Genomic DNA, 26,309 nt, shown 5'->3' with positions numbered 1-26,309 from the left:
TTAGATTCACGTCATAATGAAAAAGTGATAATTATCCAACTTGTGCCAGAGTTAACAAATAATTCAGCGCATAATTTAGATCTTACAATTAAACTATTTGGTATTTTGTACGTTTATTCCCGAGTTTAGAGTCCCTTTAATTTTGTCATGCTAGTATAATTATAAATTTTCATTAAATGACATTGATAATTTTCCGAATTTTACTCTCAAGGAGTGAAAAGCTGCTGCAAAACTGAAATGGAGAAATTCAACGTGGAATTGAAATATCTGAAATTTTCAAATCGTCCTTAGGCGACAATGAAATTGCGCTCACTCAATGGTCACTTATATTCTTGCTGTCCAAATAATGATAGTAGTTGAGGTAATTGCCCTTTTCTTGCAACAAGGAAAATTGAGTTTGGCTGTGGAGTGGAGCTATGCCCAATTTTACCGCCACCAGTTCGAAACTATAAGGATCAATAGTTCTCATCTATTCATCTCATCATTCCTTTGGCACAGAAGAGAAGAATTATTACAATATAAAAACGTAATGAGCGAGCAATCAAATCCCTCTAGTCCTTACCGCCACCTTCCTCCACGCTTTGTTATGGTTACGCCTACTTTTACAGCACGGCTACATCTTCAACGTACACAACCACACGTGTGTCGTGTGTCTTGTTTATCTCACTGTTTGGTCAAATATAGTCGATTTTAAATTTTATAGAAACGACGAGCTTTTAGATCTCAACCTATCTGCACAAATCAAGCAACCGGATTTATTGCATTGAATAGAAAAATTACTATGTCGAAAGCAAAACTAAGGAAAAGGAAAGCCATCAAACGGAAAGCGTCTAAGAAAGCTAAAAGTGCGCACATAATATATCACAACATCGGAAAATGCTTAGTTATAATTATATTAAGATAGAAACGATAAAGCTCTTTTAATGTGAATTACATAATATTATTTTTCATTGATCCATTTCAGAGGCAGAGGAATTAAAATCAGTGTCAAGCAGCAACCAAACTCCACCAAAACAAGTCGGCAACAAAAAGAGTAAAAAATTCTACGCCGTTGGAGTTGGCCAGAAAAGAGGAATTTTCGCCACACAGTAAGTTTAACATAATAGAAGTACTTCACTCCTGCACGCGAACAATAACAATTAAATATTCCAGTCAGGAATGTCTCAAGCAAACCAAAGGAGTCAGCTTTTCCCACCACAGATCGTTTTCGACTTTAGAAGATGCCGAAGAATATGTTAAAAGATATGCGAATGTTGTTGCGGGCACGCCAAATTTCAATGTGTCAAATAAAAAATTCAAGCAAGAAATAGCAGTTACGGCAAATAATTCAGCAGCAGAAGCTAAGCCTGTTGAAACTCGTACCGCCCCTTCCATGAAGAGAACTGTTGCTGAAGAATGCAGTGCTCACAATCAGCAGTCCAAAAAGCCCAAATTAAGTAAAAGAGATTCAAGTGAGAAAGCCGAAGAGCTAACAAAAGAGGAACTTTTAAAGCTGAATGAAGAGGTGGAGAGGCTGAGGAAAAAACAGTGCGAACTCAAAGAGGAAATTTCGAAGATTACTCAGTCTGTTCAGGATAAGGTTGACAGCCTGAATGTAATGAAAGAAGTGATTACCAATATGGAGAGACTTGAAGCAGAAGTGGAGGTAAATTGAGCTTACTTGATTAAATGAAGTAAACAAACATAGATTCTTTTTACAGCGCGAGTTAAATTCGTCATTATTTGAAGCAGCCAAACTTCAAAAACGGAGTCGATTTCAAAAAGAAACCCCCTCTACATTAGCTAAAGAAATATCTCAACATTATGAGGGTAGGGATACAGAACAATTAGGAAGCTTCGAATATGACAACAAAAACTTCTGTAAAGTTTACATACGTGGCGTCTTGCTCAACTCTGATCCTGCTAACAAATCAGGACTAGGAGTATTTTTTGGTGACGGAAACGAATTGTAAGCAGTGGATATTATACAACTTAAAAGTTAATAGCTAAAATTATTGTTTTGCTGATTTTAGAAATATTAGTGAATTGCTGCCTTTGAAGGCAAGAACTTGCGCGAATGCTCAAGCAATGGCTGCAATATTAGCCTGCAAAGTGGCTAAACTGTCAAGTGAGTGACAATTTCTAGTTATTTTGGTATTTATTCTCAATTTTCCGCAAATTCTCTTGATATTTTTTTGACTAAAAATAGGATAATTTTACACATGTAAAAATGAGATAAGCTGCAATTTTTATTTTAATAGTTTTGACATTTTAAATAATTAAATGGGCAAAGCACCAAGCAAGAAACATGTCTGGAGCAATATAGGAAAACGTGAATTTACACCTCTCCTATTTCCTGTCCTTTTAAACCAAGAGATTTAATTACAATGCGGGATGTTATAGAGATAATCAAATATAAATATGCCATTATTTATCATTCTAGATATTGCGAGGATCAACATTCATACAACCAGTTCACTCTTATTCAAAGGTGTAACTCAGTTACAAAAAAAGTGGGAAAAAAATGGCTGGCTAAATTTAAGCAACCAGCCTGTTGTTCTGAAGGAAGGATTGATGTGTCTAAATGAAGCAAAGAAAGGCTTGACAGTTAAGTGGGTAAGTTCTTTTAAAATGAAAAGGTTATCGTCACTGTTCTAATTACCTTGTGTTTAATTTCAGACTCATATCATTTCTCGCACAGATTATGGCTCTAACATGGCTCTAAAGTTGGCCTTGCAGGCGACAATGCAAGAATAAGTGATACTTGATACTGGAGAATTGTGCGAATTTGAGAACGAAAACTTTGTTACGTGGTATTATTCTAGAGAATCAAACGAATAAAAATGAAAAGTGAATTATAAAAAGCATACAAATTTTAAGTCTCACACAACACAATATTGCTTTTGGCAATGTCTCGTAGGGGCAACACGGCACCGCCTTTGTCACTTTCTGATGTGACCTTTCAAGACAAATAAAAAGACCTTGGCGAGGAAAGGTGATGAGATGGCCGAATTGGGCACTTGCGGCGGTGTTAATGGGACTCGGTGAGTTATTCACAGACCACAGGAAGTGTTGAGCAGAGGGTAAAGAAGCTTTTAAATAGATAGTATGGAAAAATTTCGGTTTACGCTGGCTAAAACCTTTTTCTTAGGTAAAAATTTTCATGTAAAAACTTTTAGGGGGCAAACATTCTATCGGGGCTGGTAAATTATTGTGTTTGATTACTCAATCTATAAATAGCTGGAGATTTTCAACTCCATAAATAAATAGTGTGCTAAATAAAAACCTAAATTTCTAGTTAGCTATTCTTAGGATATAAATGCGTGAAAAACTGATATGGAGAGGTTTTCATGACTGTAACACCACAGCGGCCCTACTGCCACACAGACTGCGTTTTTTCACATACGCAGCACATTCCATCTAAATGCCATTACACTTGACAAAGCATTCACCAGAGACCTTTTTACTTAACGCTGCATTTGGGCGTTCACACTCTTCGTCATTTTAAAACACATGTAACTAATACATATGTCTTCACATCCGCTGCCTTGGGCGCTCGCCCTCGCTGCTCTTTGCACATCTCCCAAATTTTCCTCACAATGAGACCTATTATTTATTATTCTGATATTAATTATGAAACTTATGATTTTTTTTCTAAAGGGAGCTTTTTTGCAATAATGTTTTCAAATTTTCAAATCCTGCCTTCTCTAGCAATTTTTCGCACGGCAATTAATCTCTCGCAATATCCATTTATAATTAATTGTGAAAAAAAATCCACAAAAGCATTCGCTTGGCTGTTTGAGTATTTATTCTGACGTGGCCAGAGACCACAGTTAATAATATAATTGATAAAAATCTTGAAAATAGTTTAAGTTTGAGAGAAGGAATTTATAAATTCCTCACTCACATGTAGCTATATTATAATGAAAAGTGCAAAACTTTCACGTATCTCTGTGCGCAAAGTATATGATAGCGTTTTTAAAAAAATTAAACTCGCAAAAAGTTATTTGCGTTACTGTTGGTTTCTCCAAAAAAATGCGGGTTTTCACGAACCCTGATTGTGAGAAAAACTGACTATATCGAACAAAACTGTTTTAAGGGGGTTTTCCACAATTTTGCGCATTTGATGCTTTTTTTCTTTGTCCTATACATTATTACCATTTTCTATGAATTTGATCAATTATTAATAATTTTATTGATAATTTAGTTGCAGGGAATTAGCCATTTCCATAAATTTACTTTTGCCAAACAAGCCTAATGTTATTAATTTAAATTTTGGAACTGCGGAATCACAAATTACCAAATTAAATACAAGTCTGTCCAGCGTACGGCACGCTTCGCTACACGCGGCATCCCTGAATTTTACTGAAAGGTCTTAAGAGAAAAATTAGGCAGACTCGATTATTAAGTCTTTAACTAACAATAAGACAGATGGAAAACAAATATATCGACAATAGTTTTCCTCTAGCCCTCTTTAGTAAGCACGGGAATAAAAACTGATGCATAATATACTTCGTCAGCAATGTGGGTTGAAAGAAGTTAAAATGTAATTAGGCACCTAAAATGAACTTCAACTCAAAATTTGAAATTTTCCGACTTATTTGTGGCGAGGTATTGCTGTTACGTGACTTTCCGCAACCCTCGAGATGTGTTTGGCCTTGGGGGAAATGTTTTTCATCTCTTCAGTCTTCACTCATCTCTCTTTTGAGAAAAAAAATAGGCTATTAAATAGTACAGACTTAGAAAACAAAGCAGCTCGTTCTCTAAGTATATTATTATTTTAAGGCTTAGCTTGTTTACTGGGAAATTATATTCATATATGAGCGTGACAAAATGAAATTCACATTTTTATGTTTTTTCCGTTTTTTCATCGTCCCTTCCAAGCAATAAATTAATTTTTAAACACGACGTAGTATGGTGAGTAGCTTGCATAGCTACAAAATACAAAATGGGAAATTTAACCCGAACCAATTTTTTAGTACCATGAAGAATGCATTTTACAGCGACAGTCGTGAGATCTCGCACTCGCACCCACTACATTGACAGTGATAGATTAGATGCGTGGGTGGCGTGGGTGGTGGATATGTATGGTGTGACAAATTGTCAGACTACATACATAAGAGTACATACATAGATTAGACTGTACATAACGCAATCCATGATGTGGCGTAAAAATGCAGTCGGCAACCTAGCAATATATTTTAAATGTGGTTATCATAAAAATAATATACTCAGCCTGCGCAGAACTGCTCGCTCTTGATTCGGCATCAGCCAAGCCAAACTCAACCACAACCACAGGACACCGAAAATATGCTGTAAAAGCAGATTAGCAAGGCGCAAGCACGTTGCACAGGCTACAGCAACAAAGCAGTCGGCAACAGCACAAGCACAACCTCACCAAGCACTTACGCCACTTACCAAGCACAAGCACCACTCGGCACTCGCTTCAAAAGCAGCAACAAGCAGACTGCTCCCTCACCCAGCTCACCCTTACCCTTAGTCACTCACACTAGGGTTGTGACTTTGTGAAAAAAACAATATCAATTATCGATATTTGATATGATATTTGAAATATCAATATCACTGATATATCAGCGAAAAAATATCAGAATTTGATATATCAACGATGATATTTCCAGATGATCAAAAAATGGCTGCCGGATGAACCGAAACCGGTTATGGCTATTTTTAAGGCTTAAAAACCGATTTTTTAAGCATTTTACACCGGTTTTTTCATAAATATCGGTTAGATAAGAAAACATTTGAAAAATGGCGGTTTTCCACAGGCATATGTGATGAGTATTCAAATAATTTAAATGTTGCGCGCCTTTAAAACAGATGTTTGAGAAGGGGGTGTGTCGGATCCCACCATATGGCGCCAAAATTTGCATCTGGCTGCTTTCCCTTCCCCCCTACCCGCCACATGGGTGTCTAATTAATTAATTAATAGCTATTATTAGGTAATAAATAAAATATTATAATTTAATTGTGCCATTTTAAAATTAATTTTTAAGTTTGATGTTTACAATATCAGCTGATAATGTGAGAGCGTCAATTTATCTTCAAATTAAAATATTGGGGTGTTTTTCTCCACATCATATGTGCTTTTCAACCTTCATCTGGTAATAAATAATTGAGTTTAATAGATACACATAAGAGAAATCAGAATGAAATTACTTTAAATCGTAGCAGCTGTTTTGTATGAAGTATTTCAATTTTTAATTTGAGGCTATGCCATCATCAGAGCAATTTTCGCAATATTATTTGCGTTATTTGTACACATTTTGATTGAATTAGTTACAATAAGTTCTTAATTATTCACCATTCAAATCAAAATTCATTGTTTACAAACAATTTGTTACATATCATTTTAATTCAACAAGTAAATGTGGTAACTGCCAGCTGACAGAGGTCATCTGTGACCGATCAGCTGGCGTGGGGGGCCTTTATTGCTGTCAGGGTTTAACCTGACCTACCTGACGTTGCTGACCATTGTTTACAAACAATTTAATTTAATTTTCATTCAACACAAAAGCTACTATAAGCTGACCACAGCTGAGAGATCATCTGTGATCGATCAGCTGAGACATTTTTCGCGCCTTTGTGCATTGCGAAAATTACAATATCGGTTACGCCCATGTTTGGGGACGGAAAGTACAGTTTGATCCTAAACTTTTATGCGAAAACCGGCATGAAAAATGCCATCTGTCGGTCAAAAATGTCAACTAATATCAACCTTGATATCCGACTTAGATATCAATATCAGCCTGATATGATATATCAAATATCAGCCATGATAACTGATATGATATTTGATATATCAAAATTTTTTGATATATCGATATTGATATTGCCAACCCTAACTCACACTCACTATTCTCTGAGCAGACGTTCTGTCCTGACGTGTCCTCGACCGCAGCTCTCACACAAGCCGCATCCAGGATTCAGGTATGTACATAATTATGTTATCATACATATTACGTATGTATGTATCATATTATGTATGTATTTTAAACATGCAACCCTCATCCATCGCTATGTAATTTTAATTTCATTTGCCTACATATGTAATTATGTGCATACATAATACACATATTATGGAAAAGTTACAGTTTCTGCCGCGTTACACATCTCGCCAGTTCTTATGAGAATCCCATGTAAAAGTAGGGGTGGCGAAAACTGTAACTCGGCGGCGAAAACTGCAGCTTTTCCATATGTATGTATAATGTATTATTAATACAAATTATATAATACATAGTCGTAATAGTCTTCCTTTTCCTTTAACTCTAACGCAAACGCAATGACAGCCCGTTGCTCTCGTTATTCTTCTTGCTGAGTTTTGCGGCATATTTGCCTTCTCATTCTTGTTTCCTCTTCGCTGACACCAGCCACTCGACTTCCTTTACCGCATTCTCCTCACAGAGACTTTATTTTGTAGGACCATTCAAGACCGATTTGACATGCACATGTGTGTTCTTAGAAAATAATACATGCTCAAATGTAGATTTATGACCAAAGTTGGGGTGCCTGCCACTTTTGACAAGCTCTAAAGCGGTAGAGAGGAGGTCGTTCATTATTATGTGAACCAATTAAATAGCACGACCCAAAAATTGGTTATTTTCCTCCAACCTAGTTAAAGATTGTTTGTGGGCGCGCAACAGAGTAGATCTGCATTCAAGGAAAAAAGAAAGTCTTGAGAGACAAGACACCCTGGACTTCTCAGTCCGTATAATATGTGCTGTGGAAAGTGACTTCGGCCCTGCCTGTAGCAAAAATTGAAGTCGTGGTTGGGATATTATGTAGTGATTTCAACACCCGCAAAATAAATATGCTATTTATAGAGATCAAACAAATTAAGATTGTCTTTTATCAGCGTGCCAACTAAATCCTCTATTTTTTAAATTAAATTTAAGTTATTCGTTTAAAACGCGGCGTGTCCGTATCATTTTTTTTTTAATGTTAACAGCTATACCCTACTAGTCTCAGTTTTTTCTTATAACATAAGCGCAAAAAGGCTACATGAAATTAAATTAAACTGGGTTGTTATTGGCTGTATTATAATTTTGTGATTCTTTTTAACAGATTTGAAACGAATTGTGCACCAAATTGGTTAAGAAAAATGGCCTATCGCAAGGGCTCTGGGTCTAAAAGCAGCGGCTACGAATATGACAGTCAAGGCCGCACCATTGTCTACACTGACGGCAGCTGCCTCAACAATGGAAGGGCCGGCGCCAAAGCTGGAGTTGGAGCCTATTTTGGTCCAGACAGCAAGCAGTGAGTTCTCTATCAATTAATTACTTAATTAATTACTAATTTTTTATCTTTCTTACATTCCAGCAACATCAGTGAGCCGCTCAGGGGGAATGCCAGACCAACCAACAACAATGCTGAACTCCAAGCTGCCACTCGAGCTTGCGAACAAGCTAAGGATGCAAGTATGGGAACGATTTATTTTTAATTTTAAGTAGCTTTACAGTTACTTAATGTTTGAAATTTTTGTTAATTTCCCTAAATTTTGTGCTTAATTGTGTGCCATTTTTTAAAAAAAAAACTGATTATTTGTGGACAATTTAACGAGTCAACCATAATTTTTGTTCACTAATGGCATTATAATCTTCCACCCCAAATTATTTTAAAAACTGCTGTTTACCTAAAATAGGGGTTCAAAAATACACAAGCAGTCAGGAATACTGGCAACTATGGTTCAATTGTAACTGGTATTAATTTTCATTTTGTTTCAAATTTTCTAGATATGTCTGGAATCTGTATTCGCACTGACTCTGACTTCATGGTCAAAGGTGTGAATGCGTGGATGCCCAAGTGGGAGAAAAATGGTTGGACCACGTCTGCCAACAAGCCTGTGGAGAACAAGTCGCAGTTTCAGGAGCTGAAAAATGCCATGAGTGGCATGAATGTGAAGTTTGTAAGTGTCTGTTGGAATTTTGTTACAATATCTGTTCATTGTATCAAAATCTATAGGAATATGTGCCAGCCCACTCCAACAACCATGGAAATGAGATGTCTGATCGTCTGGCCAAAGCTGGAGCCGAGAGATACAATTGAATTCTAACAACTATACTACTCTCAAGCTAGGTGCTTAACATTTGATTTTCAACCCATTTTTTTCTTTAATTGATCCTAGCTTGACATTAATGTTCACTTTGCATGTAGCAAGTTAATAAAAGCCGTTATCAAATAATACTCCACTATTTCGATTTAACATTTTAAGGCAATGGAAAAAAGCTAAAACACTATCGCGTGACTTTGAGAAAAATTAATAAATCACCAGGTCAAGTTGTTCCTTTTATAGTTCTTTACTTGCAAAATAGTCTTCTACTTTTAGGTTATTTTGTGCAAATTAAATAATGGTATGGGGGGTCTTTTAGCTAATTTAGACTGTTTCTTACATTATTACCTCAAAAATTGCTTGATTTTCGCAGAAATACTATCATTTTCCCGCAGCTATTTACTAGAAATGTAGACAGAAATTTTATATGAAAAAATAAGTTTGATCAATTTTTTTCTTCCAAACTCAAAGAATCGCCAGAAATTTTAATCTTGAGAATTAAACTTGTGCAAAACATAATTATGTACTTATACTCTGTACAAATGTAGCCAGCTTAGACAGGTATATAATATGCTGTTATTAAACAGTTTCAAAGTGTTGTTTAAGTGGCATGATTCATACTCCGCATTTGTTCGTCTCATGATGATCAGGAACTCGAAAAATACTAAGCGTCTTAACATTCATTTCTGTTGACGTACGTAGTCCGTATTGAAATTTTTTTAAGGGAGTTTTAAATGAAATCTCAAGATGTCAGTTCATTTTCATGATTATTTTTATTATTCTACACTACAGGAAAATTAGTAGATTCAGAATTAAATATCACAGAAATGAGAAGTGGAATAGACTGACTAGAAAAAAAACGATTTCGCAAATCATGAGCGGCAGTCACAAAACCGTAACGATTAGCGTGCCTAAAATTCAGCATGCAAGAGATCGGGGATATGGACCATTGGGGCGCTTGCTACTCAAGCTTGTTGAGGAACTGCGCGATGGTGTCAATGTCCTCGCAATCCGGAATCAGCTTGCCCTTGAACTTCATGCACCAATCGGCGCACATTTGACCCTCAAAGTAGTCTCCGAACATCTTCTTGCACTGAGCGCAGTTGCGGATGCAAACGGCCAGCGGGTTACCCTCGACCAGGTACACGCTGCACGCAAGCAGCACGACCACCAAGACCAAAGTGTTCACGCGCATCTGAAACGAACCGATTAATTCTGCAGTTGGCTCTGTGAAGCTACTTTTTCGCCACTTAGTTTTTTGCCATGTGCTTAATTATTTTTAAAATTGCCAAAATTCTATTTTAATCTTACATGGCCACTCTCAAAAGCGAACAAGAAATGGAAAAACTAAAAAATCGTTTTAAAAATTGTATAATACATACAATTGTGAAATTTTTTAATAAATTTGTATTTTAATCCCATCCTAATCAAAAAAGACTACTTGATCATCGATGCTCAGTTATATCTTATTAAATTTTGGTTTATTTTATATTAAATAAGCATGCTTGGTGTATAAAGCTATTTTTCCGTAATTCTACAGAACTTTCCTCCTGATGATGGCTTTAGCCCTACTTCAAAAAAATTCTCTAAGGGCTGAAGATAACTGAATTAGGGCTGCAACCAGCTAGTTGAGCAGGATACTTCCTTAGAAATACGGAAAAATAAACACCTAGAAAGGTTCATTTCATTTCAACTGATAAATTATGACGCCCTCGTGTGCTTCTGACTTAATTGACGTCTTCAGTTAAATTCTGGTTCAACACATTCTTAAAGGCACACAGAGGAGCACTTTGAAGTTATAAAACCTTTGTTGGGATTCAATGGTCGGTAATCGCAAATAATTTGATACCAAACAATTTATCCTAACAGTCCGTTTCAATTACAAAATGGGGAAAAAGTTCACCTCAGTGGGCCTTTAAAAATGTAATTAATAAGCAATGAGGTTTGACGTAAAAGGTCAAACTGGACATTAATATCCTTACAAGCAATTGAAAATTGCACGGGATATTCCATCCATCTCAATCCGCATACAGATTTGGTCTGGGAAGTAATCTAGGAAAAGCAAAACGTTTCCTGTCTAACCTGGTGAAGGCTGAAATGAATTGACAGCTATGACATGACTTGAGACTGAAAATGAGCTTATCGGCGTGGTAGTTAAAAAATTCCTGGGAAGTGAACGCAATAAGAGCGATTGTAATTGCTCTGTAGAAAGAGCACTGTGGAAATTTTGGTGTGTTGCTCCTGGAAACAGCTTAAGCCTCACCTTTTTGCTGAGGTGAGAAGAAATTTGACTGCTACCGACAGTTGTCTGGATTTGCTGCTCTGGCGGCACTGACCTGCGCAACAAAAATAGGCATATTATAGTAATCAATTTTCGTTCCGAACGATAATAACTGCTTGACAGCAACACGAGCATACTTAAAAAATTCCCTAGTCGCGTTCAGAAGTGTTTGCTAAAACGATAAAATCCGAATTTTGAAGAAAAATATCGATTTGGAAACGGTAAGGTGGATTAAAAGGATGCGGAAGGGCCGAAGAGCTTGCGGCAGATGGACGGCGAAATAATCTCAAGGCTGGCTGATGAATGAAGGAGGCAAGGCCTTTTCGAGTATTTTACTACCGCGCACGCACGGATGTGGACAATAAAATAAAAAGACGTTTCCAAAGAGCCCGAGCAGTGCGCGCTGGGAAACTTCCTGGATGCCAAAGTGGACACGAAGAGAGCGATCCGACTGCATCTCAATCAGATCAATCACAAACGTCACGCTCGTCTGATTATCCGATACAATGGCGTAAAAATAGTATACGAGCAGGTATATTGAACACGTGACGACGGTCAGGAGCAGCATAGTAAAACGTCTAGTGTGTTATGGGATGGGCATCGTCGTGTTGTGGAAAACGTGCTCACGGCTTCGCCAAACAATTTTTATTTAAATTCATCGCAGTCAACGAACAAATTTGCCCAGCGGTCATGACTTGAATTTGAAATTGCAAAAGTTCTGATAGTTGAAAGTGCTTTTCTCAATTGTAGGATTCGAAGCTTTAAAATTAACTTCAATTCGAATTTTAGATTGTGAGAATGAGACGAGAGTAGAATCGAAAGTACTAGACGGATGCTGCGTGATGAGCGCGGATCCTGTCATTCAAGTCTCCTCATCAAGGAGCAGGCGGCAGACGCATTTTAATGAGCAAAGTGAGAATATGTATAAAAAGCTCGGCTTCCTGCTTCTAGCACTTGTTCTTTTTTCTCTTCTCGTTTTACCACGCTAATGAGCGAGCACGTGGAATAATTTAATTGACTTGTCAACCTGCCGTCGCGACCTTGCCGGCGTCGAAATTTCGACGGGGAACTGAAGCTGCCCGACCGAATCAAATCACTTTCTCTCCGCGGCCACACTGTCGAGATTTATGCGTGTCTACGTCAGAGAGAGCAGTGCAAATGCCTTATTTACCTTTGTAGTTCAGTAGGGCAAGTTCATCTCGACTCGCGCAGAGCAGGCACAAACATTCTAAAGCAGCAGACGCGCCGGCTATCTTAGCTTAAAATGCATCCGACTCACTCGACGCACGCGGCAAATGAAAATGTTCCGAGACGTGGTTATGGTTTGTGCTCGGAATCGGCAAACGAGGGGTTGCATTGGCGCGGGACAGTTCGCATCCATCAGTCGCCGAGAAAATTGATCTGGAAGTAAGTGTGCGTGCTGGCTCAGCACCGCTGCAAACTATTTTTATTGCCTGTAGCCGTACGCTCTGCTGGTACGCAATCCTTTTTGCAAAACGCCGCCGAGAGGAGTGATGAGGTAAAATACTATTTATTTACTTATTTTATTAATCCAACTAGTTTCTCAGAAAAACCGCGAGAGTTGTGAAATTTGACATTGTAGGTGGCTTGTATTCTCCATTAATGTATATACTTACTTGCCTAACGTTTTCTCTGGATACCGTTTTTCCCGGCAAACTTTCCGCGTGCACTTTTTCTTGCAAAAATTAATTCAAACAAATTTTTAAACTCACTCATGCATTCCCATATGATGAATAAACGTCATTTCAGCACCAACGTTTTTTCGCACATGTGATAAACTTAAATATTAAATCCAGCCGTGAGGCCAAAATATTGACTGAAAAATTCGTCTCACCGTGAGATCGAAGCCTACTGCCAATCTCAGTGTAAGAAAAAAAATTTCAGCCCGAACTTAGATCCGGGTTTTTTCCTTCACGGTGAGAATTATTATCTTGGCAATTTTAACTTGTGTCTCAAAAATAAAAAATTAACTCCGAAAATTTTAAGACACCAAACTATCCTCTATCATTTAATTTAGAATGGCTAGAAGATTATCCCAGATAGAATTTATGCTGTTAGCTATGACCACTGACAGTATAGTATATTTCAATATAGCAGAAGGTGTAAGAGAGGAGTACTCACCAGCTAGGAGCTAAGTCGTCGAGTGGGCTCTGAGACGGCAGTCGAACTGATCCATCCTGGGGCAGGAGGACGGTTTATATAATACAAAGCAATCTCTGGTCCTTCCTGCTGCTCGCAAAACTCATTTCGGCCCCCCACAGTCTTTTTCTCTCACCCATTACCGCTTCCTCAGCGTTCGCACGCAATTTGATTATCTCTCTGCTGGCGGCCGGTCAGAAAAGCCGGCTGCCCACTCAACGCGTTAGCAGATTTAATTCTGGATGCCAATTTTGATTGAAAATCAATTCGTAGTTTTCAAACATTTTTGTGGATTCGCAATAGAGATCAAATGTTTTTGAGAGTTATGAAGAAAGTTGGGATTCCCATGATTAATAGGAGGAAAGTATTTCATCAAGCGACAATGTTGAATTAGTAAGAAAACGTTTATGCAAGACACCAAACACATTGTATATTGTGTGATGTCACTTTATATAAAGATTTTCACTTGCATAATATCGACCAAGGCTTTTTGGAAAGTCATATCTGCTCTGGCGCCACTAAATGTGTGCCAAACCTCATTCAAGTCCATAGGGTTATTTATTGATTCTCAGAACCGTTATTAAATCACAATGGTACGTGCGAGAAAGTAAATTTAGTCTAAGGAGTGGACTGCCCCAAGACTATATATTTTATCGATGGGCGCCAGCGTGATTAATTTAAGATGACCTTCTGCAATTTTCCTCTCATGTTGCATCAAATATTTTAGATGCCCACGCTTTACTTTTCATTGCATAACATGTAATTAATAAGCCGAAAAACAACAGCCGATAATTCCTTGAAATGGGCTGCACTTGCAACGTAAAATTGATATATATTTTGTAAATACGCTTATTTGTGAGCGAAATCGAAACTAGGATCTTTAAAAGAAACGAGAGAAATGCTCAAACGCCTTGAAGAAATCCACTATAGCAGAGGGCATTGATCTCAAGAGTAGTTAAAAAGATTATTTGGCTTTTATTTTGACTGAAAGGGGAAGAAATAATGTATCAGATTGATGTGGTTTCTGTATCTGCCGGATGTTGCAAAGAACCAGTTCGGTTAAATTAATATATTTAACTGTGTAGGCCTTGTCCGACTCGACTATCTTTTGATTTGCCTGCACGTTTTAGCAACCTGTTGGCTTTGTACATGTGCCTTAATTTTTTCACTTTTTCGTAATATAGATGATCGGAGAAATAAATAAATAAATGTATGATGATTAATTATATAAAAATAAATCAATATAATATTTTACTTTATTAATTACGAATTCTGACATTTTATGTTAAAGGTTGATCAGAAAAACAAATAATTTTAAAATGCAAACTGGTGCAATAAACAAAATCAATTTGTTAATTCAAGTAGATCTTTATCCAAGACAAAAATAAAAAGCGTTTTATTGGTTCTTGAAACAAGTGAATCGAATATATTTTTTGCGTTTTCAGCAATACTCTCACAATTTGCAATAGTCAAATCAGGGCCAGTAAACAATTAATTGTAAACTACAGATTTTGCAAAATTTCTATGCAATAATAAGGGTAGATGAGTCATTTAATACTTTATTGCCAATTTATCATCCAACCCTTCTCACCTTTTATTTAAAAAAAAATATAGAAGAATCAGAAGTACTCACTAATAATTCCTATTTTAATTTTATATTATATGTAAAAATTAAAAGAAGTAAATTTCGTAAATTTAGCAGAAGAAATTATTACTACTACTTGCACCATTCTTCATTATTTCCCCTGGCGCCGTTTGTGGCAAAACTTGCAGTTGGTTCGCAGTTCCATTCCCACCGGCAGATGGCATCAAGCGTGAGGTGCGCCCACTTTGGCAACAGATCGACCGCAGCTGACGAAAACGGAAACAAAACATCAACAAGCAAGCGAAGGGAGCCAACGAGCCGAAACGTCGTCGACTCGTCTGGCGTCTGACGCGTGGTGCCACTGTTCGGACACGAGCGCACGTTTGTCCACTCGGCATCATGACGTCGCTCTGAGAAGACAATCGAGAGGAATTCGCCCCGCCCGACGATAAAGACGAGAGACAGCACGGTGAGCGCCACCAATGACCTCTCGGACTTTGCCTTTCTGTCACCATCCGATTACAATTTTTTTCGTTCGACGTCCGCTTGTCTGTGAATTATCACTTCTCTCGTGTTGTCAGCGGTAAAATGGACTTGCTGAAGCAGAATCTCAAGCTGGAGCCCGAGGACGAGGAGAGGGTGGTTTACCAACAACCCCCGGAGCTGTTTGCCCAAGGGTTCGCCCTGATGGAAGACATCCGGCGTCAGGGCAAACTCTGCGACGTCACTCTCAAGGTGAGCTCCCGATTTTGGTTGCGATTGAACGTCGTGGTGTTTGCCAAGAAATTATGTATTTCTAACTGGCGGTGTCAATTGATTACTAATGGGATTAGTAATAATTTATTCTGATCTTCACATGGATTGTTTGTTGAGCGCGGCGAGTGCATGCATAAAACTTAAGTCCGTACTTTAGACAGACTTTGCAATTATTTTTCTCTGAATTCAATTATTGCTGAATTGTACAGCCATGCTAATACGATTTCACTGTCCATTTTTATTTTAGTATTCTGCGCGTTTAGTTATTTTAATTATCTTTAATCGACTCAAAATGAGCGCGATTCATGGAATGCCAACCCCATGTCAGAATATTTACTAAAAAAAACTAAATTTCCCAGATGATATCTAAAATCAGTTTTTTTTTTGCCAAAAATTGATTTCTTACCAGATTTATATTTGATCGCTTAATTTGTTGCGTAAAACTCGATCTTTAAAATTAATTTCGTGTTAAAATTATCAATCGATTCGTCTCACCAGAAGTAATCACGAATAAAAAAATGTATATTTTAATTGATTTGAAAGTTTGCAAAATTAATTGTACAGTCTGTAACTCGCAAACAATGCTCGATTGTGTACTTTGGACTGGTGGGCTTTCCAAATATCACAAAATGGAACACATTTGTGGAAAAAACAGCATGTCAGAGTGAAAAACACGCAGGGTTCACAGTTCCCTTTGCTAGTAAAAAAATTTCTGAAACTGTCAAACTCTTTCTGAAGAGTGTAAAATCTCTTGTCTCTTTTATTTAAAAATTCCAGATGTTTTAATCTAAATTGTAGTTGTAATTTATGTTCTTCTCATTTAGTAAAATCTTGCAAAGTCGTCATTATGAATCTATCCTTATTAAATTATTAATTAAAATGTAAACTTCTTTGACTTGTGTAGTTTCAATTTCCTTTTTGAAATTGACACTGATTAAAACGTCAAAATTAATAAATTTGTAATTTATCTGCGTTTATTTTAAGTATTCCTAACTTCTATACTAATGTAGTAAAAAGCAAGACTGAAGTCAAATTTAATTAAAAAAACAGCCTACGTGGCTCCTTGAAAGTAGACTGTTAAATAATTTATTACTGGAGATTTCTGATCGTTCTTTTCTCTAATAACCAACAATTTTTTATGTGGGCGCAGGTTGACGATCAAAGCTTTACCGCACACCGAATTGTGTTAGCTTCGACCATTCCATACTTCAACGCCATGTTCACCAACGACATGGTGGAGAGCAAGCAGCGAGATATAACCATTCAAGGCATCGACGCTGAGTATGCATTTTCCTCACTTTATCGAGAACTTTGCCTCTGGTTATGCAACCGGTGCATTTATTTATCCGTCCTGGACTTTGGCCATATGGTCGGATTATTGAGCAGCGCCTATCATTTCAGAGCTTTGGAGGCGCTGGTGAATTTCTCGTACAGCGGCCGCGTCACCATCGACAACAACAACGTGCAGAGCCTCATGATCGGCGCCTCGTTCTTGCAGTTGCACAAAGTGCGCGATGCGTGCGCCTCTTTCTTAATGGGAAAGTACGTCTAACTCACGCTTAATGAGGCCACCTATTTATATTTGGCCAAGCACTCTTTGTCAACAAGTCTGAATATTTTTATCAACGTTTCAGATTACACCCGCAAAACGCGTTGGGCATTTGCAATTTTGCCGACACCTTGAGCTGCATGGCGCTCGTACAGGCAGCTGAAAAATTCATCCAACACCATTTTGCTGAGGTTTCCGTCACCGCTGAGTACCTCAGTCTGCCGATCCAAAGCATCTCGGATCTAATTTCCAGCGACCAACTCCACGTCGCCTCAGAAGAGACTGTAATAATGACCAATCACACTGGATGGCTATTTCAATTGTGTGTTCTATCAGGTGTTCGAAGCTGTCATTCGTTGGGTTAAAAAAGACCAGCCGAACAGAACGCAACATCTTCCCCAACTGCTTTCTCTAGTGCGACTTCCACTACTCACTCCGCAGTACTTGGCTGATAGGGTTGCCACTGAGGAACTCATCAAGGCATCACATCAGTGCAGGTATTATTTTTTATCCTGTCTTTATCGTGTATGTACTTAAAATTATATTTGTTTAGTGAACAACCGTGACCAGTGATATATATTTTTTATTTTTTTTAATGTTTGCATTTTGTAGATCTTTAAAGCCTTGCATGTTAGATAAGATAAAGTGGATCCTCTTGAGCCAGGAAGCCTGCATTAAAAAGTGACCACTTGTAATTGAGGGAATTTTAAAAACACAAGATTAGATAAGTTAGAAAGTTGATCAAATTTTTATTAAACCACTTGAAACTTTTTTTGATCCACCCTAAGTTTGAAATAACAAATGCTAATAAATATTGTTTTTACAATAATTTCATTTTTTAGAGACCTGCTTGATGAGGCGAGGGACTACCATCTTCTTCCAGAGCGCAGGGGACTAGTTCAGGGGTTTCGAACCCGCTTGAGAAGTTGTCACTGCATGGTTGGCCACATTTTCGCTGTTGGTGGTCTGACCAAATCTGGTAGGTAATTTCCGCGTTGAATTTGTGCATAACGTATTTACCACAAACATTTTTGTGTTTATCAGCTAGGTTGTTCGATTTTTGCACTAAATTTCAAAGACAGGGGGAGGAGTTGTATTTATTCTGGAAAAAATTATAACTGTAAGAAAGAATTGGCATTTTATTATAGTTTTTTCGCTGAATATTCAGCTGTGTTCAGACTCTTTTCTGGTGAAAAATAAAAAAAATATGTGTTACGAGCCAAATTAGAAGATTTTGTGACACCACAATTTTGAGACAAATTTTAATTGTTTCAATTAAAAATTGCATTATTTTTAATTTATTAGTTTTAAGAATGAAATTGAAGTTGAAAATTGTGAATTTTCTTCCAAACAGCAGGAATGAAACAAAGAAAACTTGTAATTTTACAAATCTTTTTACATGAATTGAACGCCAGTTTTGATCGTAATTATAAGAATCGCATAATGTATTTACTTTCATGTGCTCTTTATAAACCATCAAAACAGACAAGGCTTAAGTAATATTGGGCTAAAATTTTCACAAAAAAAATTATCTAGAGGAAAAATACCTGACGCATAACATAATTAACTATGCACTTTCCCACAAACTGTTATCCTATTATTGGCATGGATTAAATTTTAATTTGTGCTCATTTCATCATGCCATGACGATTGAAAATAAAAATTGTCGATAGGCTGAAATCCACAGACCAATTCATGTTTTAAATTTCAAAAAGTCTCTTCATAAGAGAGCTTGAGCTTTTTTATCTGAACTCAAGGTTGGTTTTCCATGGTAATTAAATGTCGAATTTATCCTCGATTAAATTATGATACCATCATAACAGGCAGATGGGAATGTAAAGCCATGCTGGAATTAAGTTGTGCAAAAATTAACAAGATTATTATCTGCATGTTGTTTACCGTTTCAAATAGTCTTAATCCACTGTGGTTTTAACAACTGACGGACTTGATCAACCTAATCATTTGATTTTGGTCTATCAAGATTGGACTGAAATTTAACGTATTTGTTATTCTGTCAAGCATTAAGCTTCAGGTTTTTTTTAAAGATCAAATCTCTCTCATCCAGTGTTTGCCAATTTTGCAATGGAAGAAAAATACACCACTTGTTTTTGCGCAAAAATGTCGGAAAACTCGCTAATAATAATTTCTGCGTTTTCCCGAATTTATCAACCTCTACTGTTCATAAAACGCTGAATTCGAAATACACAGTTTATTGGGTTTTTTTACTTAAAGGCGACTCTCTGAGCACTGTGGAAGCTTTCGACCCAATCACTGGCCGGTGGGACCAAGCCGAACCGATGAGCATGCTGCGCAGCCGGGTCGGCGTTGCCGTAATGAGAGGGAAGTTGTACGCAATCGGTGGCTACAACGGCGCGGAGAGGCTGTCCACCGTGGAAGTCTTCGATCCGGTTCTCAAAGCCTGGAACAAAGTCGCGCCCATGCACTACAAGAGGAGGTAAAGTCCTCGTTATGTGGATTACTTGATTTCAAATTTAACTACGTTTAGCGCTGTTGGAGCTGCTGCTCTCGGCGACCGTCTGTATGTGTGCGGCGGCTACGACGGCATCACCTCCCTATCCACCGTCGAGTGCTACCACCCGGACAGGGACGTGTGGAAACTCGTGCCAGAGATGACCAAGCACAGAAGCGCTGGAGGTGTTGTTGCATTCGAAGGCCACATTTATGCTCTAGGAGGCCATGATGGGCTGTCGATTTTTGACTCGGTGAGTTTAAATAAATCAAACGTCAGAGATAGCTGTGAATTGTGGCCATGAAATTAATATTTTGAATGCAAACAGGACTCTTAACAAAAAAATTTTCATGTTTATTTATTGTATTTATTTTGCGGACAGACAAAGACACCTTCAAGTTTGTTATCTAAAGCAAAGTTTAAAAATGGATTTGTTCTGCCATAATATTTTCACTCACGCTGGGGGGATGTGTTATTCTCTTGCACACAAAGTATTGAAAACTGGACTTGCAAACATGGTGTGGCAAAAGAAAAACAGAGAACCCCCACAGTTTTAAACTGAAATTATAAAAGGGTGGTTCCCAGCAGGAGAGATTTGATAATGTCTGCTATTTTTGAATTTTTGTTATTACTTAATTTTGATTTTTGATAAATATTGGGGCTTAGAGAGGTGTTGTAAACACCAGGTTTTGTGAAAATTTCCCAGAAAAGCACGGCAGCTTTACTGAGAACTATACTAAGTTAAAACTTATAGCTACTTTAACGACGCATGATGGTCTCTGTATTGGTTCGTTCTGCATAGTTTGCGTTTGCACACTGTTGGAAATTCCAAGTCGAAAGCTTGCAAGATATATTCATATTCACCGTAATTTTGACTCATCGTGGCGTTTCCTGAGCGTTTTCCTGGTTGCTTCCTCATGGTTAAATTGCAAATAATAGGCAATTTGCTATGAATACACAAGTAAAAAATACATAAAATTTCCCAATCTTTGGAAACCTAGGATTTTTTTTACAGAAAATCCAGCTATTGAAATAACCTGACGTTTGCTCGTAGCATGTCAATTCAAGCATTAAACCGCTCGCAAAGAGCATTATTTTGATTGGAAACAATGAAAATTGGAAATTTATTCAATGCCTCAAATAGGTTTTTGTTTGGGTGTTTTTCCCCTTCAGTTTGCTTTACGTTCGCTAGTAACCTCCTAGTTAACAATCAGAGCTCATATTCATAGATCCTCATATTCCATGGACTCTTTCCTCAGGTGGAGAGATACTCGCCTCACACTGGTCAGTGGACCTCAGTGACCCCAATGCTCACCCAGAGGTGTCGACTCGGCGTGGCAACCCTAAATGGCAAGCTCTATGTGTGCGGCGGCTATGATGGCTCCACGTTTCTGGAGACAGTGGAGCAGTACGACCCAATCAAAGACAAGTGCGTTTTCTCTATCTCCGCAATGATCCAAGTACTTATTTAAAAATTTTCGCTATTTTTCAGATGGAATTTCATTGCTCCCATGAATGTGATGCGCAGTCGAGTGGCGCTGGTGGCGAATGCTGGCAAACTGTGGGCCATCGGAGGCTATGATGGCGTCAGCAACTTGTCCACAGTCGAATGCTACGATCCAGAGATCAACAAATGGAATTTCGTCTCGTCCATGTGTGCTCACGAGGGAGGAGTTGGCGTCGGGGTCATTCCAATGGTGTCCTCTGCCCTTCACCAGCCCTGGGAATCTATGAAAACTAGTCTCTAGAGGTATAATTGTAATGAGAACCGCAGTCTCTTTCACTGTAAATTTTCTAGTATGTCTTGTCTACGTTTAGCTTGATGCATTTCCAAAGTACTAATTATTGATAGTTAATGTAAATCCAAAGGATTTGAATTGTTTCAGCGAAGGAAATTTATTTGATAACTATTCACAAGACTGTAATGATTTCCTTTCTTGCCAGTGGTACAGACATGTCCTTGTGTTGTATTCACATCTTCCATTAATTATTGTAACCTGGGCAGGGGTTTCGATGCAATGTATTGCTCACGAAAATGCGTTAATTTTAAATTTAGCAATGCTCTTGCCAAGAGCTTTCCCTCAGAATCTTTCTAGCTGTTTATTATTGTGATTGCCAAAGACATTCTGTTTTCAAATTTCCACGATTGCATAGATTTTGTATTATACACCAATAGAATTGAAATTTTTTAATATGCACGTTATCAAACTGGTTTCATTTACTCCCAAAATCTACTCCCTCTTCTGCTGGCTGGGATGTGGCATCCGCTGTAGAATTAAGCTCACTTGTGTCTTCTTCGTCCCCTGCTTCAGTTGCATCATCGGCACTACTTTCTACATCGGTAGTTGTTAACTCTTTAGTAGTTGTCCCAGCTGTCCCTTTGGCTGCTCCAAGTGTTGTTTTGACATTATTTGTTATTTCAGACTTGGAAGCCAGCGTAGTCTCGTTTGTAGTTTCATCTGAAATATGTCGTAAAATTTTAATTGTACTAATTGAGGAAGTAGGAATGGAATTTTTAGATTTTTAGACGTAAAAGACAGCTCTATAGATGGATTTAAAGCCAATTTAGACTGTTTGAGGTGGTTTTGAGTGTGGTTTAAATGGCATAAAAATTTCATCATTAACACTCATTTGGTCATCCCATGACAGTTGGAAGCTAAGTATAAAATTGTAATCATTTAAAATTCACAGCCCTTAACATTTATCTTTGACTTCAACCCCTTAAAATAATAATTCTACCTTCTTCATCATAATAAGTGTCGCTTCCGTCGCCCTCATATTCACTTTCAGTGGTCGTGTCATCATTTTGACTTGTTCCACTTTCCTGAGCCGGCTGGGCTGCAGACGCAACTGTTGACAATCCTTGGCCCTTGGTAAACATTAAAGTCGGCTCAGTATCATACTGGTCAGAATATTCATCTGTAGGTTCCCCGTAGTCAGGTCCGTCCCCGCCGCCCCCGTTTAAAGGTGGAACACTGCCGGCCCCATTGCCGCCCCCGCCGAAGTTGCTGCCAGTATCAAAGGCGTTGAAATTATTTCCCCCGCCCCCTCCTTGACCAAAGCCAGAGGGCTGGTTGGTGGTCCACGAAGGGTCGCCTCCGACGCCCAGAAGGTTCAGCGCGCCGGGCCAGTTGTTTGGACAGTTGAAGCAACTCACAGGGATGCCTAACTCGTAGTCAGGGTAGACGGTGAGCATGTCAGGCCACCCTGAAGGGCATCCCGAGCAGGAAATATGGATGCCGGCCTCGGTGAGGACTCCGTACGCATGCAACTGGCTCAGGTTCCTTTGCGGATTTTTCTTCATTTGCCGCCTTCTCTTGTACTGCAGCTCGTTCACGATGTTTGTCTCTTGCTGCTTGCGCGCTTTTTCGCCTTGTCGCCTCTCGTAGCTGTCGGCGCTCTCCTCAGAGCAGGAATTCGACCCGCAACACTTGACGACAAATTTGCGTCGTTTTGAGCGCCTTACTCGGACTGAAATTTAGTTAAATTTAGGAAAATGTCACTTCCCTCTCATTATAATTAAAATTAAATTTTGAATTTGTTCGCACTCACTATTAAGGGATATGACATTCTCAGGCAATAAATTATCAAATCTAGAATCAAATTATGAATTTTTAATAGATGGATTCTCTTAGTCGGAGAGTGCACTAAACTCAATACCCGAAAAACGATCTGAATGTGTCAGGGTGCTGACGTTGAAATAAATTTCAGATTTTTTCGATTCGATCCATTAGAAAATTTGGACTTTTTTTAATTTTCTTCATATTGTTTTGTTTTGCAGGAAAATGCTTAGCCTTATAAATGCGATTAAATTCAAATTCATTTTTGATAAAATAAAAGTGTCGGGAGTAAAAAAATCAAGAATAAATCGTTTTTACCGAGGTGTGGTAAGTTGGCAGTAAGATTTCTGTATTTTCTTTCTTGCTGAACCACGAAGACGTTCGAGAATGCGTCCCAAAAATACGTTCTCCACGACAAACTGTCTTCGTTGCTTGCTTGAAAATCTGCCAGACTCTCTTGGTGGCTTTTCTGGAGCCGCATGAAGCTGTTGTCATTGTTATCACTTTCTTTTTTGTCCTCGCTTCTCCTGTGTTGGTTCCCTCCCTCAACCTTAATCTTTTTTAATAATTAACTTTTGTGTTTAATTTAATCAACTTAACTCACGTAAACAATCAAAACCAGAAAAACAAAATAATTGCACATAACGCCAGTTGTTTCATTATTTTGGCATTTCAGAGTGAAACTGGAATGACTGGTTTACGTCACCAGCATTGATATGATGATGGTGGACGGTGTTACTTGCCATTGGCCTAAAAATCCGCGTCCCTCGTATCCGTCCTGTTTGCTCCTAGTTTCAAATAATCCAAATAATGAAAGTAAAGACTAGGAATCGGTGATTCAATTTTTGAATCTTGTATTGTTTGGTATAATTAATGCAGAGCCAACAAGCAACCCATAAAATAAATTCAACAGAGTCTATTATTTTTATCGAATCTTTTATCCTTGAATATTACACAAAATAAATAGCAGTAGATTGATACGAAAATTACTAGAATAGTAGCCTAGATAGTGATCAAGCTGTTAGTTTAAACAATTTGTTCTACTATGTTTGTGGAATAATCAAAAGAATACCTTTTGCTACAATTAAAATTTGGCTATTTTTTTTTCAAAATTTTGTTAACAGATTTTTATTCTTTTCGTCGATATATCTATCCAACGGTATCTGGCACTTTTTGGGGAAACTCTTTGTTGGAAATAAAACAAGATTTCACAGTCCTCACTTTTTGAAAAGCATACCTAACTTTGTAGACACTTAGCTAAAACATTTACAGTCTGACCTAGGTCAATTTTGACTATAGATGAATCTTTAAGGGTTATAGTTAAATCGTGGAAAACAAGGATTTTCCAGAGTTTTGCAGTGAACAATACCCTCTTTAATTTGCATCGCACCACATTAAATCAATTGTTTAAATTAGCATAGGAATTGCTTTAAATTCAGAATCAGCACAACAAAGCTTCATATTCTGCATCCATCCCTGAGACCTTTATCTTGATCTGCCTTCTTACGTCATGTCCGATGTTGGTAGCCCTTCATTCTGTCCTAAATCGCTAGGATCTACTCCATCGAGATTACCATATAAATTATCGCCTCCATCGCCACCGTATTCATTCGCTGGGAAAGCATTGTCCCTCCCGCCACCGAAATTGCTGCCCGTGTCGAAGGTCATGAAATTGTTGCCAGAATTCCTGTCCCCGTTGATCGGCGGATCATTGCTTTGGGCCCACGATGGGTCCCCTCCGACCCCGAGCAAGTTGAGAGCTCCGGGCCAGTTGGTCGGACAATTGGAGCAGGTAATCGGAATGCCGACCTCGAACTCAGGGTAGACGGTCAGCATGTCGGGCCACCCTGATGGACACCCTGCACAGGAAATGTGGATTCCTTGATCGGTGAAGACGCCGTAGGCGCGCAGCCGACTCAGTCCGCCGTTTCCGCCTTGTCTCGCCCGCAGACGCTTTTTTGGTCGTATGTACTGCATCTCGCTCACTATTTTTTCTTCCAATTTCTTTTGTTCACTTTCCAGACGGCTATTAATTTCCTTTCTCCCAACTGAGCTTTGATTTCCGCAACATTTTTTTTGATTACGCCGAGGTTGGTTTGAATTCCGTGCTAAAATTTTTGATTTTGTAAAACAATGTCAAAACTCTTTTAAACTTATTTTGTAATACCTAGTGCTCTTTTGTCTACTAGATGAATCGTGTCCACAGGATTCATAAAAGTTTGCTGAAAAATGTATCAAACTTTAGCTCATTTAATTTTAAGATAATTAATTTACTTACTTGTAAGCTACAGATTAGTATCACACCAATAGTAATATAACATCTGATTTCCATATTTTTTGCATAGTATAATGGAGTGTTCCAGAGCGTTATAGTTGTGAACTGCGATTTCAGTTCTATGAAAATTCTGTATCAGATCGAGCGCCACTTTTCCCCGTTGTTTCCGCTATCTATCGAAACCACAACTCGACTGTCAGTCGTTATAACTAATGCTTGCTCACGCGCGACTATAACATTCGGTAGCAAGGGTCCATTTTTCAAGGTAAAATTTACTGAAAAAGTTTCATGATTTCTTAAATTTTTTAAAAATTAAATTGATACAAAATGTCTATGACGTATATTTTTAGTCATATCAAGACAGAGTCATGTCAGTCTTTGCTTTTTTGGAAGCTAGATAGTGAAGAAATAGATTTGGTAGGCACATTTATTAATATATCATTCAATAAAATAAATTAGACAATATCAGCCTAGAAGGACGATGAGCCCTCCCAAATCTGCGGGTATTTTAATCCCCGCTGATAGTTTATTTAGGTATTGTAATGCCACATGGAAGTTTATCTGGTAGTTTTAGCCCAGGTGAGACTACCTGGAAGGGTTAGGGCAGACGTGGTACTACTTGAGAGT

At 38.1% G+C, this 26,309-nt stretch overlaps 5 protein-coding genes across 6 annotated transcripts; 2 read left to right on the top strand and 3 right to left on the bottom strand.

Moving 5' to 3' along the window:
* The first annotated feature begins 617 nt into the window (after positions 1-617).
* On the top strand, positions 618-9,180 carry LOC135938343 (uncharacterized). The gene is made up of 12 exons (XM_065481958.1): positions 618-845; positions 965-1,088; positions 1,153-1,645; positions 1,701-1,948; positions 2,013-2,107; positions 2,423-2,595; positions 5,305-5,490; positions 6,851-6,927; positions 8,062-8,253; positions 8,317-8,414; positions 8,730-8,902; positions 8,959-9,180. The coding sequence occupies exons 1-12, from the start codon at positions 782-784 to the stop codon at positions 9,040-9,042; spliced, it is 2,007 nt and encodes a 668-aa protein (XP_065338030.1). The 5' UTR covers positions 618-781; the 3' UTR covers positions 9,043-9,180.
* Positions 9,181-9,796: 616 nt separating this feature from the next.
* Eh (Eclosion hormone) lies at positions 9,797-13,551 on the bottom strand. 2 transcript variants are annotated; one of them, XM_065483537.1, is made up of 3 exons: positions 13,470-13,551; positions 11,310-11,382; positions 9,797-10,241 (listed from the first exon to the last, which is right to left on the bottom strand). In XM_065483537.1, the coding sequence occupies exon 3, from the start codon at positions 10,239-10,241 to the stop codon at positions 10,008-10,010; it is 234 nt and encodes a 77-aa protein (XP_065339609.1). In that variant the 5' UTR covers positions 11,310-11,382; positions 13,470-13,551; the 3' UTR covers positions 9,797-10,007. The 2 variants fall into 2 exon arrangements, with proteins under 2 accessions (XP_065339609.1, XP_065339610.1); XM_065483538.1 differs by lacking the exon at positions 13,470-13,551 and adding an exon at positions 12,499-12,827.
* Positions 13,552-15,244: 1,693 nt separating this feature from the next.
* On the top strand, positions 15,245-22,055 carry KLHL18 (Kelch like family member 18). Its single transcript, XM_065483534.1, has 11 exons — positions 15,245-15,541; positions 15,654-15,807; positions 16,979-17,109; positions 17,230-17,370; positions 17,463-17,661; positions 17,714-17,874; positions 18,220-18,356; positions 19,610-19,832; positions 19,884-20,100; positions 21,107-21,276; positions 21,340-22,055. The coding sequence occupies exons 2-11, from the start codon at positions 15,661-15,663 to the stop codon at positions 21,593-21,595; spliced, it is 1,782 nt and encodes a 593-aa protein (XP_065339606.1). The 5' UTR covers positions 15,245-15,541; positions 15,654-15,660; the 3' UTR covers positions 21,596-22,055.
* LOC135939257 (uncharacterized) lies at positions 21,725-24,103 on the bottom strand. The gene is made up of 4 exons (XM_065483535.1): positions 24,012-24,103; positions 23,726-23,963; positions 22,587-23,318; positions 21,725-22,306 (listed from the first exon to the last, which is right to left on the bottom strand). The coding sequence occupies exons 1-4, from the start codon at positions 24,048-24,050 to the stop codon at positions 22,062-22,064; spliced, it is 1,254 nt and encodes a 417-aa protein (XP_065339607.1). The 5' UTR covers positions 24,051-24,103; the 3' UTR covers positions 21,725-22,061.
* A 300-nt stretch (positions 24,104-24,403) lies between these two features.
* Positions 24,404-25,863, bottom strand: LOC135939527 (uncharacterized). The gene is made up of 3 exons (XM_065483983.1): positions 25,686-25,863; positions 25,575-25,629; positions 24,404-25,515 (listed from the first exon to the last, which is right to left on the bottom strand). Exons 1-3 carry the CDS (start codon positions 25,737-25,739, stop codon positions 24,911-24,913), a joined length of 714 nt encoding a protein of 237 aa, XP_065340055.1. The 5' UTR covers positions 25,740-25,863; the 3' UTR covers positions 24,404-24,910.
* Between the last annotated feature and the right edge of the window lie 446 nt (positions 25,864-26,309).

The sequence above is a fragment of the Cloeon dipterum genome, chromosome 3, assembly GCF_949628265.1.
Source record: "Cloeon dipterum chromosome 3, ieCloDipt1.1, whole genome shotgun sequence".
In the NCBI taxonomy this organism is placed as follows: domain Eukaryota; kingdom Metazoa; phylum Arthropoda; class Insecta; order Ephemeroptera; family Baetidae; genus Cloeon; species Cloeon dipterum.
The sequence above is the reverse complement of the archived record's forward strand: the minus strand, read 5'-3'. Positions and strand labels throughout refer to the sequence as shown.

What these genes read in the sequence shown, in the direction of transcription:
- LOC135938343 (XM_065481958.1), top strand. Translation starts at nt 782, where the DNA reads ATGTCGAAAGCAAAACTAAGGAAAAGGAAAGCCATCAAACGGAAAGCG. An exon ending in AGCGTCTAAGAAAGCTAAAA is followed by an intron (nt 846 to 964) that starts GTGCGCACATAA and finishes GATCCATTTCAG; the next exon opens with AGGCAGAGGAATTAAAATCA. An exon ending in AAGGCTTGACAGTTAAGTGG is followed by an intron (nt 2,596 to 5,304) that starts GTAAGTTCTTTT and finishes CTGTAAAAGCAG; the next exon opens with ATTAGCAAGGCGCAAGCACG.
- LOC135939527 (XM_065483983.1), bottom strand. Translation starts at nt 25,739, where the DNA reads ATGGAAATCAGATGTTATATTACTATTGGTGTGATACTAATCTGTAGC. An exon ending in TACTAATCTGTAGCTTACAA is followed by an intron (nt 25,630 to 25,685) that starts GTAAGTAAATTA and finishes TACATTTTTCAG; the next exon opens with CAAACTTTTATGAATCCTGT. An exon ending in AGTAGACAAAAGAGCACTAG is followed by an intron (nt 25,516 to 25,574) that starts GTATTACAAAAT and finishes CAAAAATTTTAG; the next exon opens with CACGGAATTCAAACCAACCT.
- KLHL18 (XM_065483534.1), top strand. Translation starts at nt 15,661, where the DNA reads ATGGACTTGCTGAAGCAGAATCTCAAGCTGGAGCCCGAGGACGAGGAG. An exon ending in ATTCAAGGCATCGACGCTGA is followed by an intron (nt 17,110 to 17,229) that starts GTATGCATTTTC and finishes CTATCATTTCAG; the next exon opens with AGCTTTGGAGGCGCTGGTGA. An exon ending in GGCTGTCGATTTTTGACTCG is followed by an intron (nt 20,101 to 21,106) that starts GTGAGTTTAAAT and finishes CTCTTTCCTCAG; the next exon opens with GTGGAGAGATACTCGCCTCA.
- Eh (XM_065483537.1), bottom strand. Translation starts at nt 10,241, where the DNA reads ATGCGCGTGAACACTTTGGTCTTGGTGGTCGTGCTGCTTGCGTGCAGC.
- LOC135939257 (XM_065483535.1), bottom strand. Translation starts at nt 24,050, where the DNA reads ATGTGCAATTATTTTGTTTTTCTGGTTTTGATTGTTTAC. An exon ending in TTCTGGTTTTGATTGTTTAC is followed by an intron (nt 23,964 to 24,011) that starts GTGAGTTAAGTT and finishes TTATTAAAAAAG; the next exon opens with ATTAAGGTTGAGGGAGGGAA. An exon ending in CACTTATTATGATGAAGAAG is followed by an intron (nt 22,307 to 22,586) that starts GTAGAATTATTA and finishes GACATATTTCAG; the next exon opens with ATGAAACTACAAACGAGACT.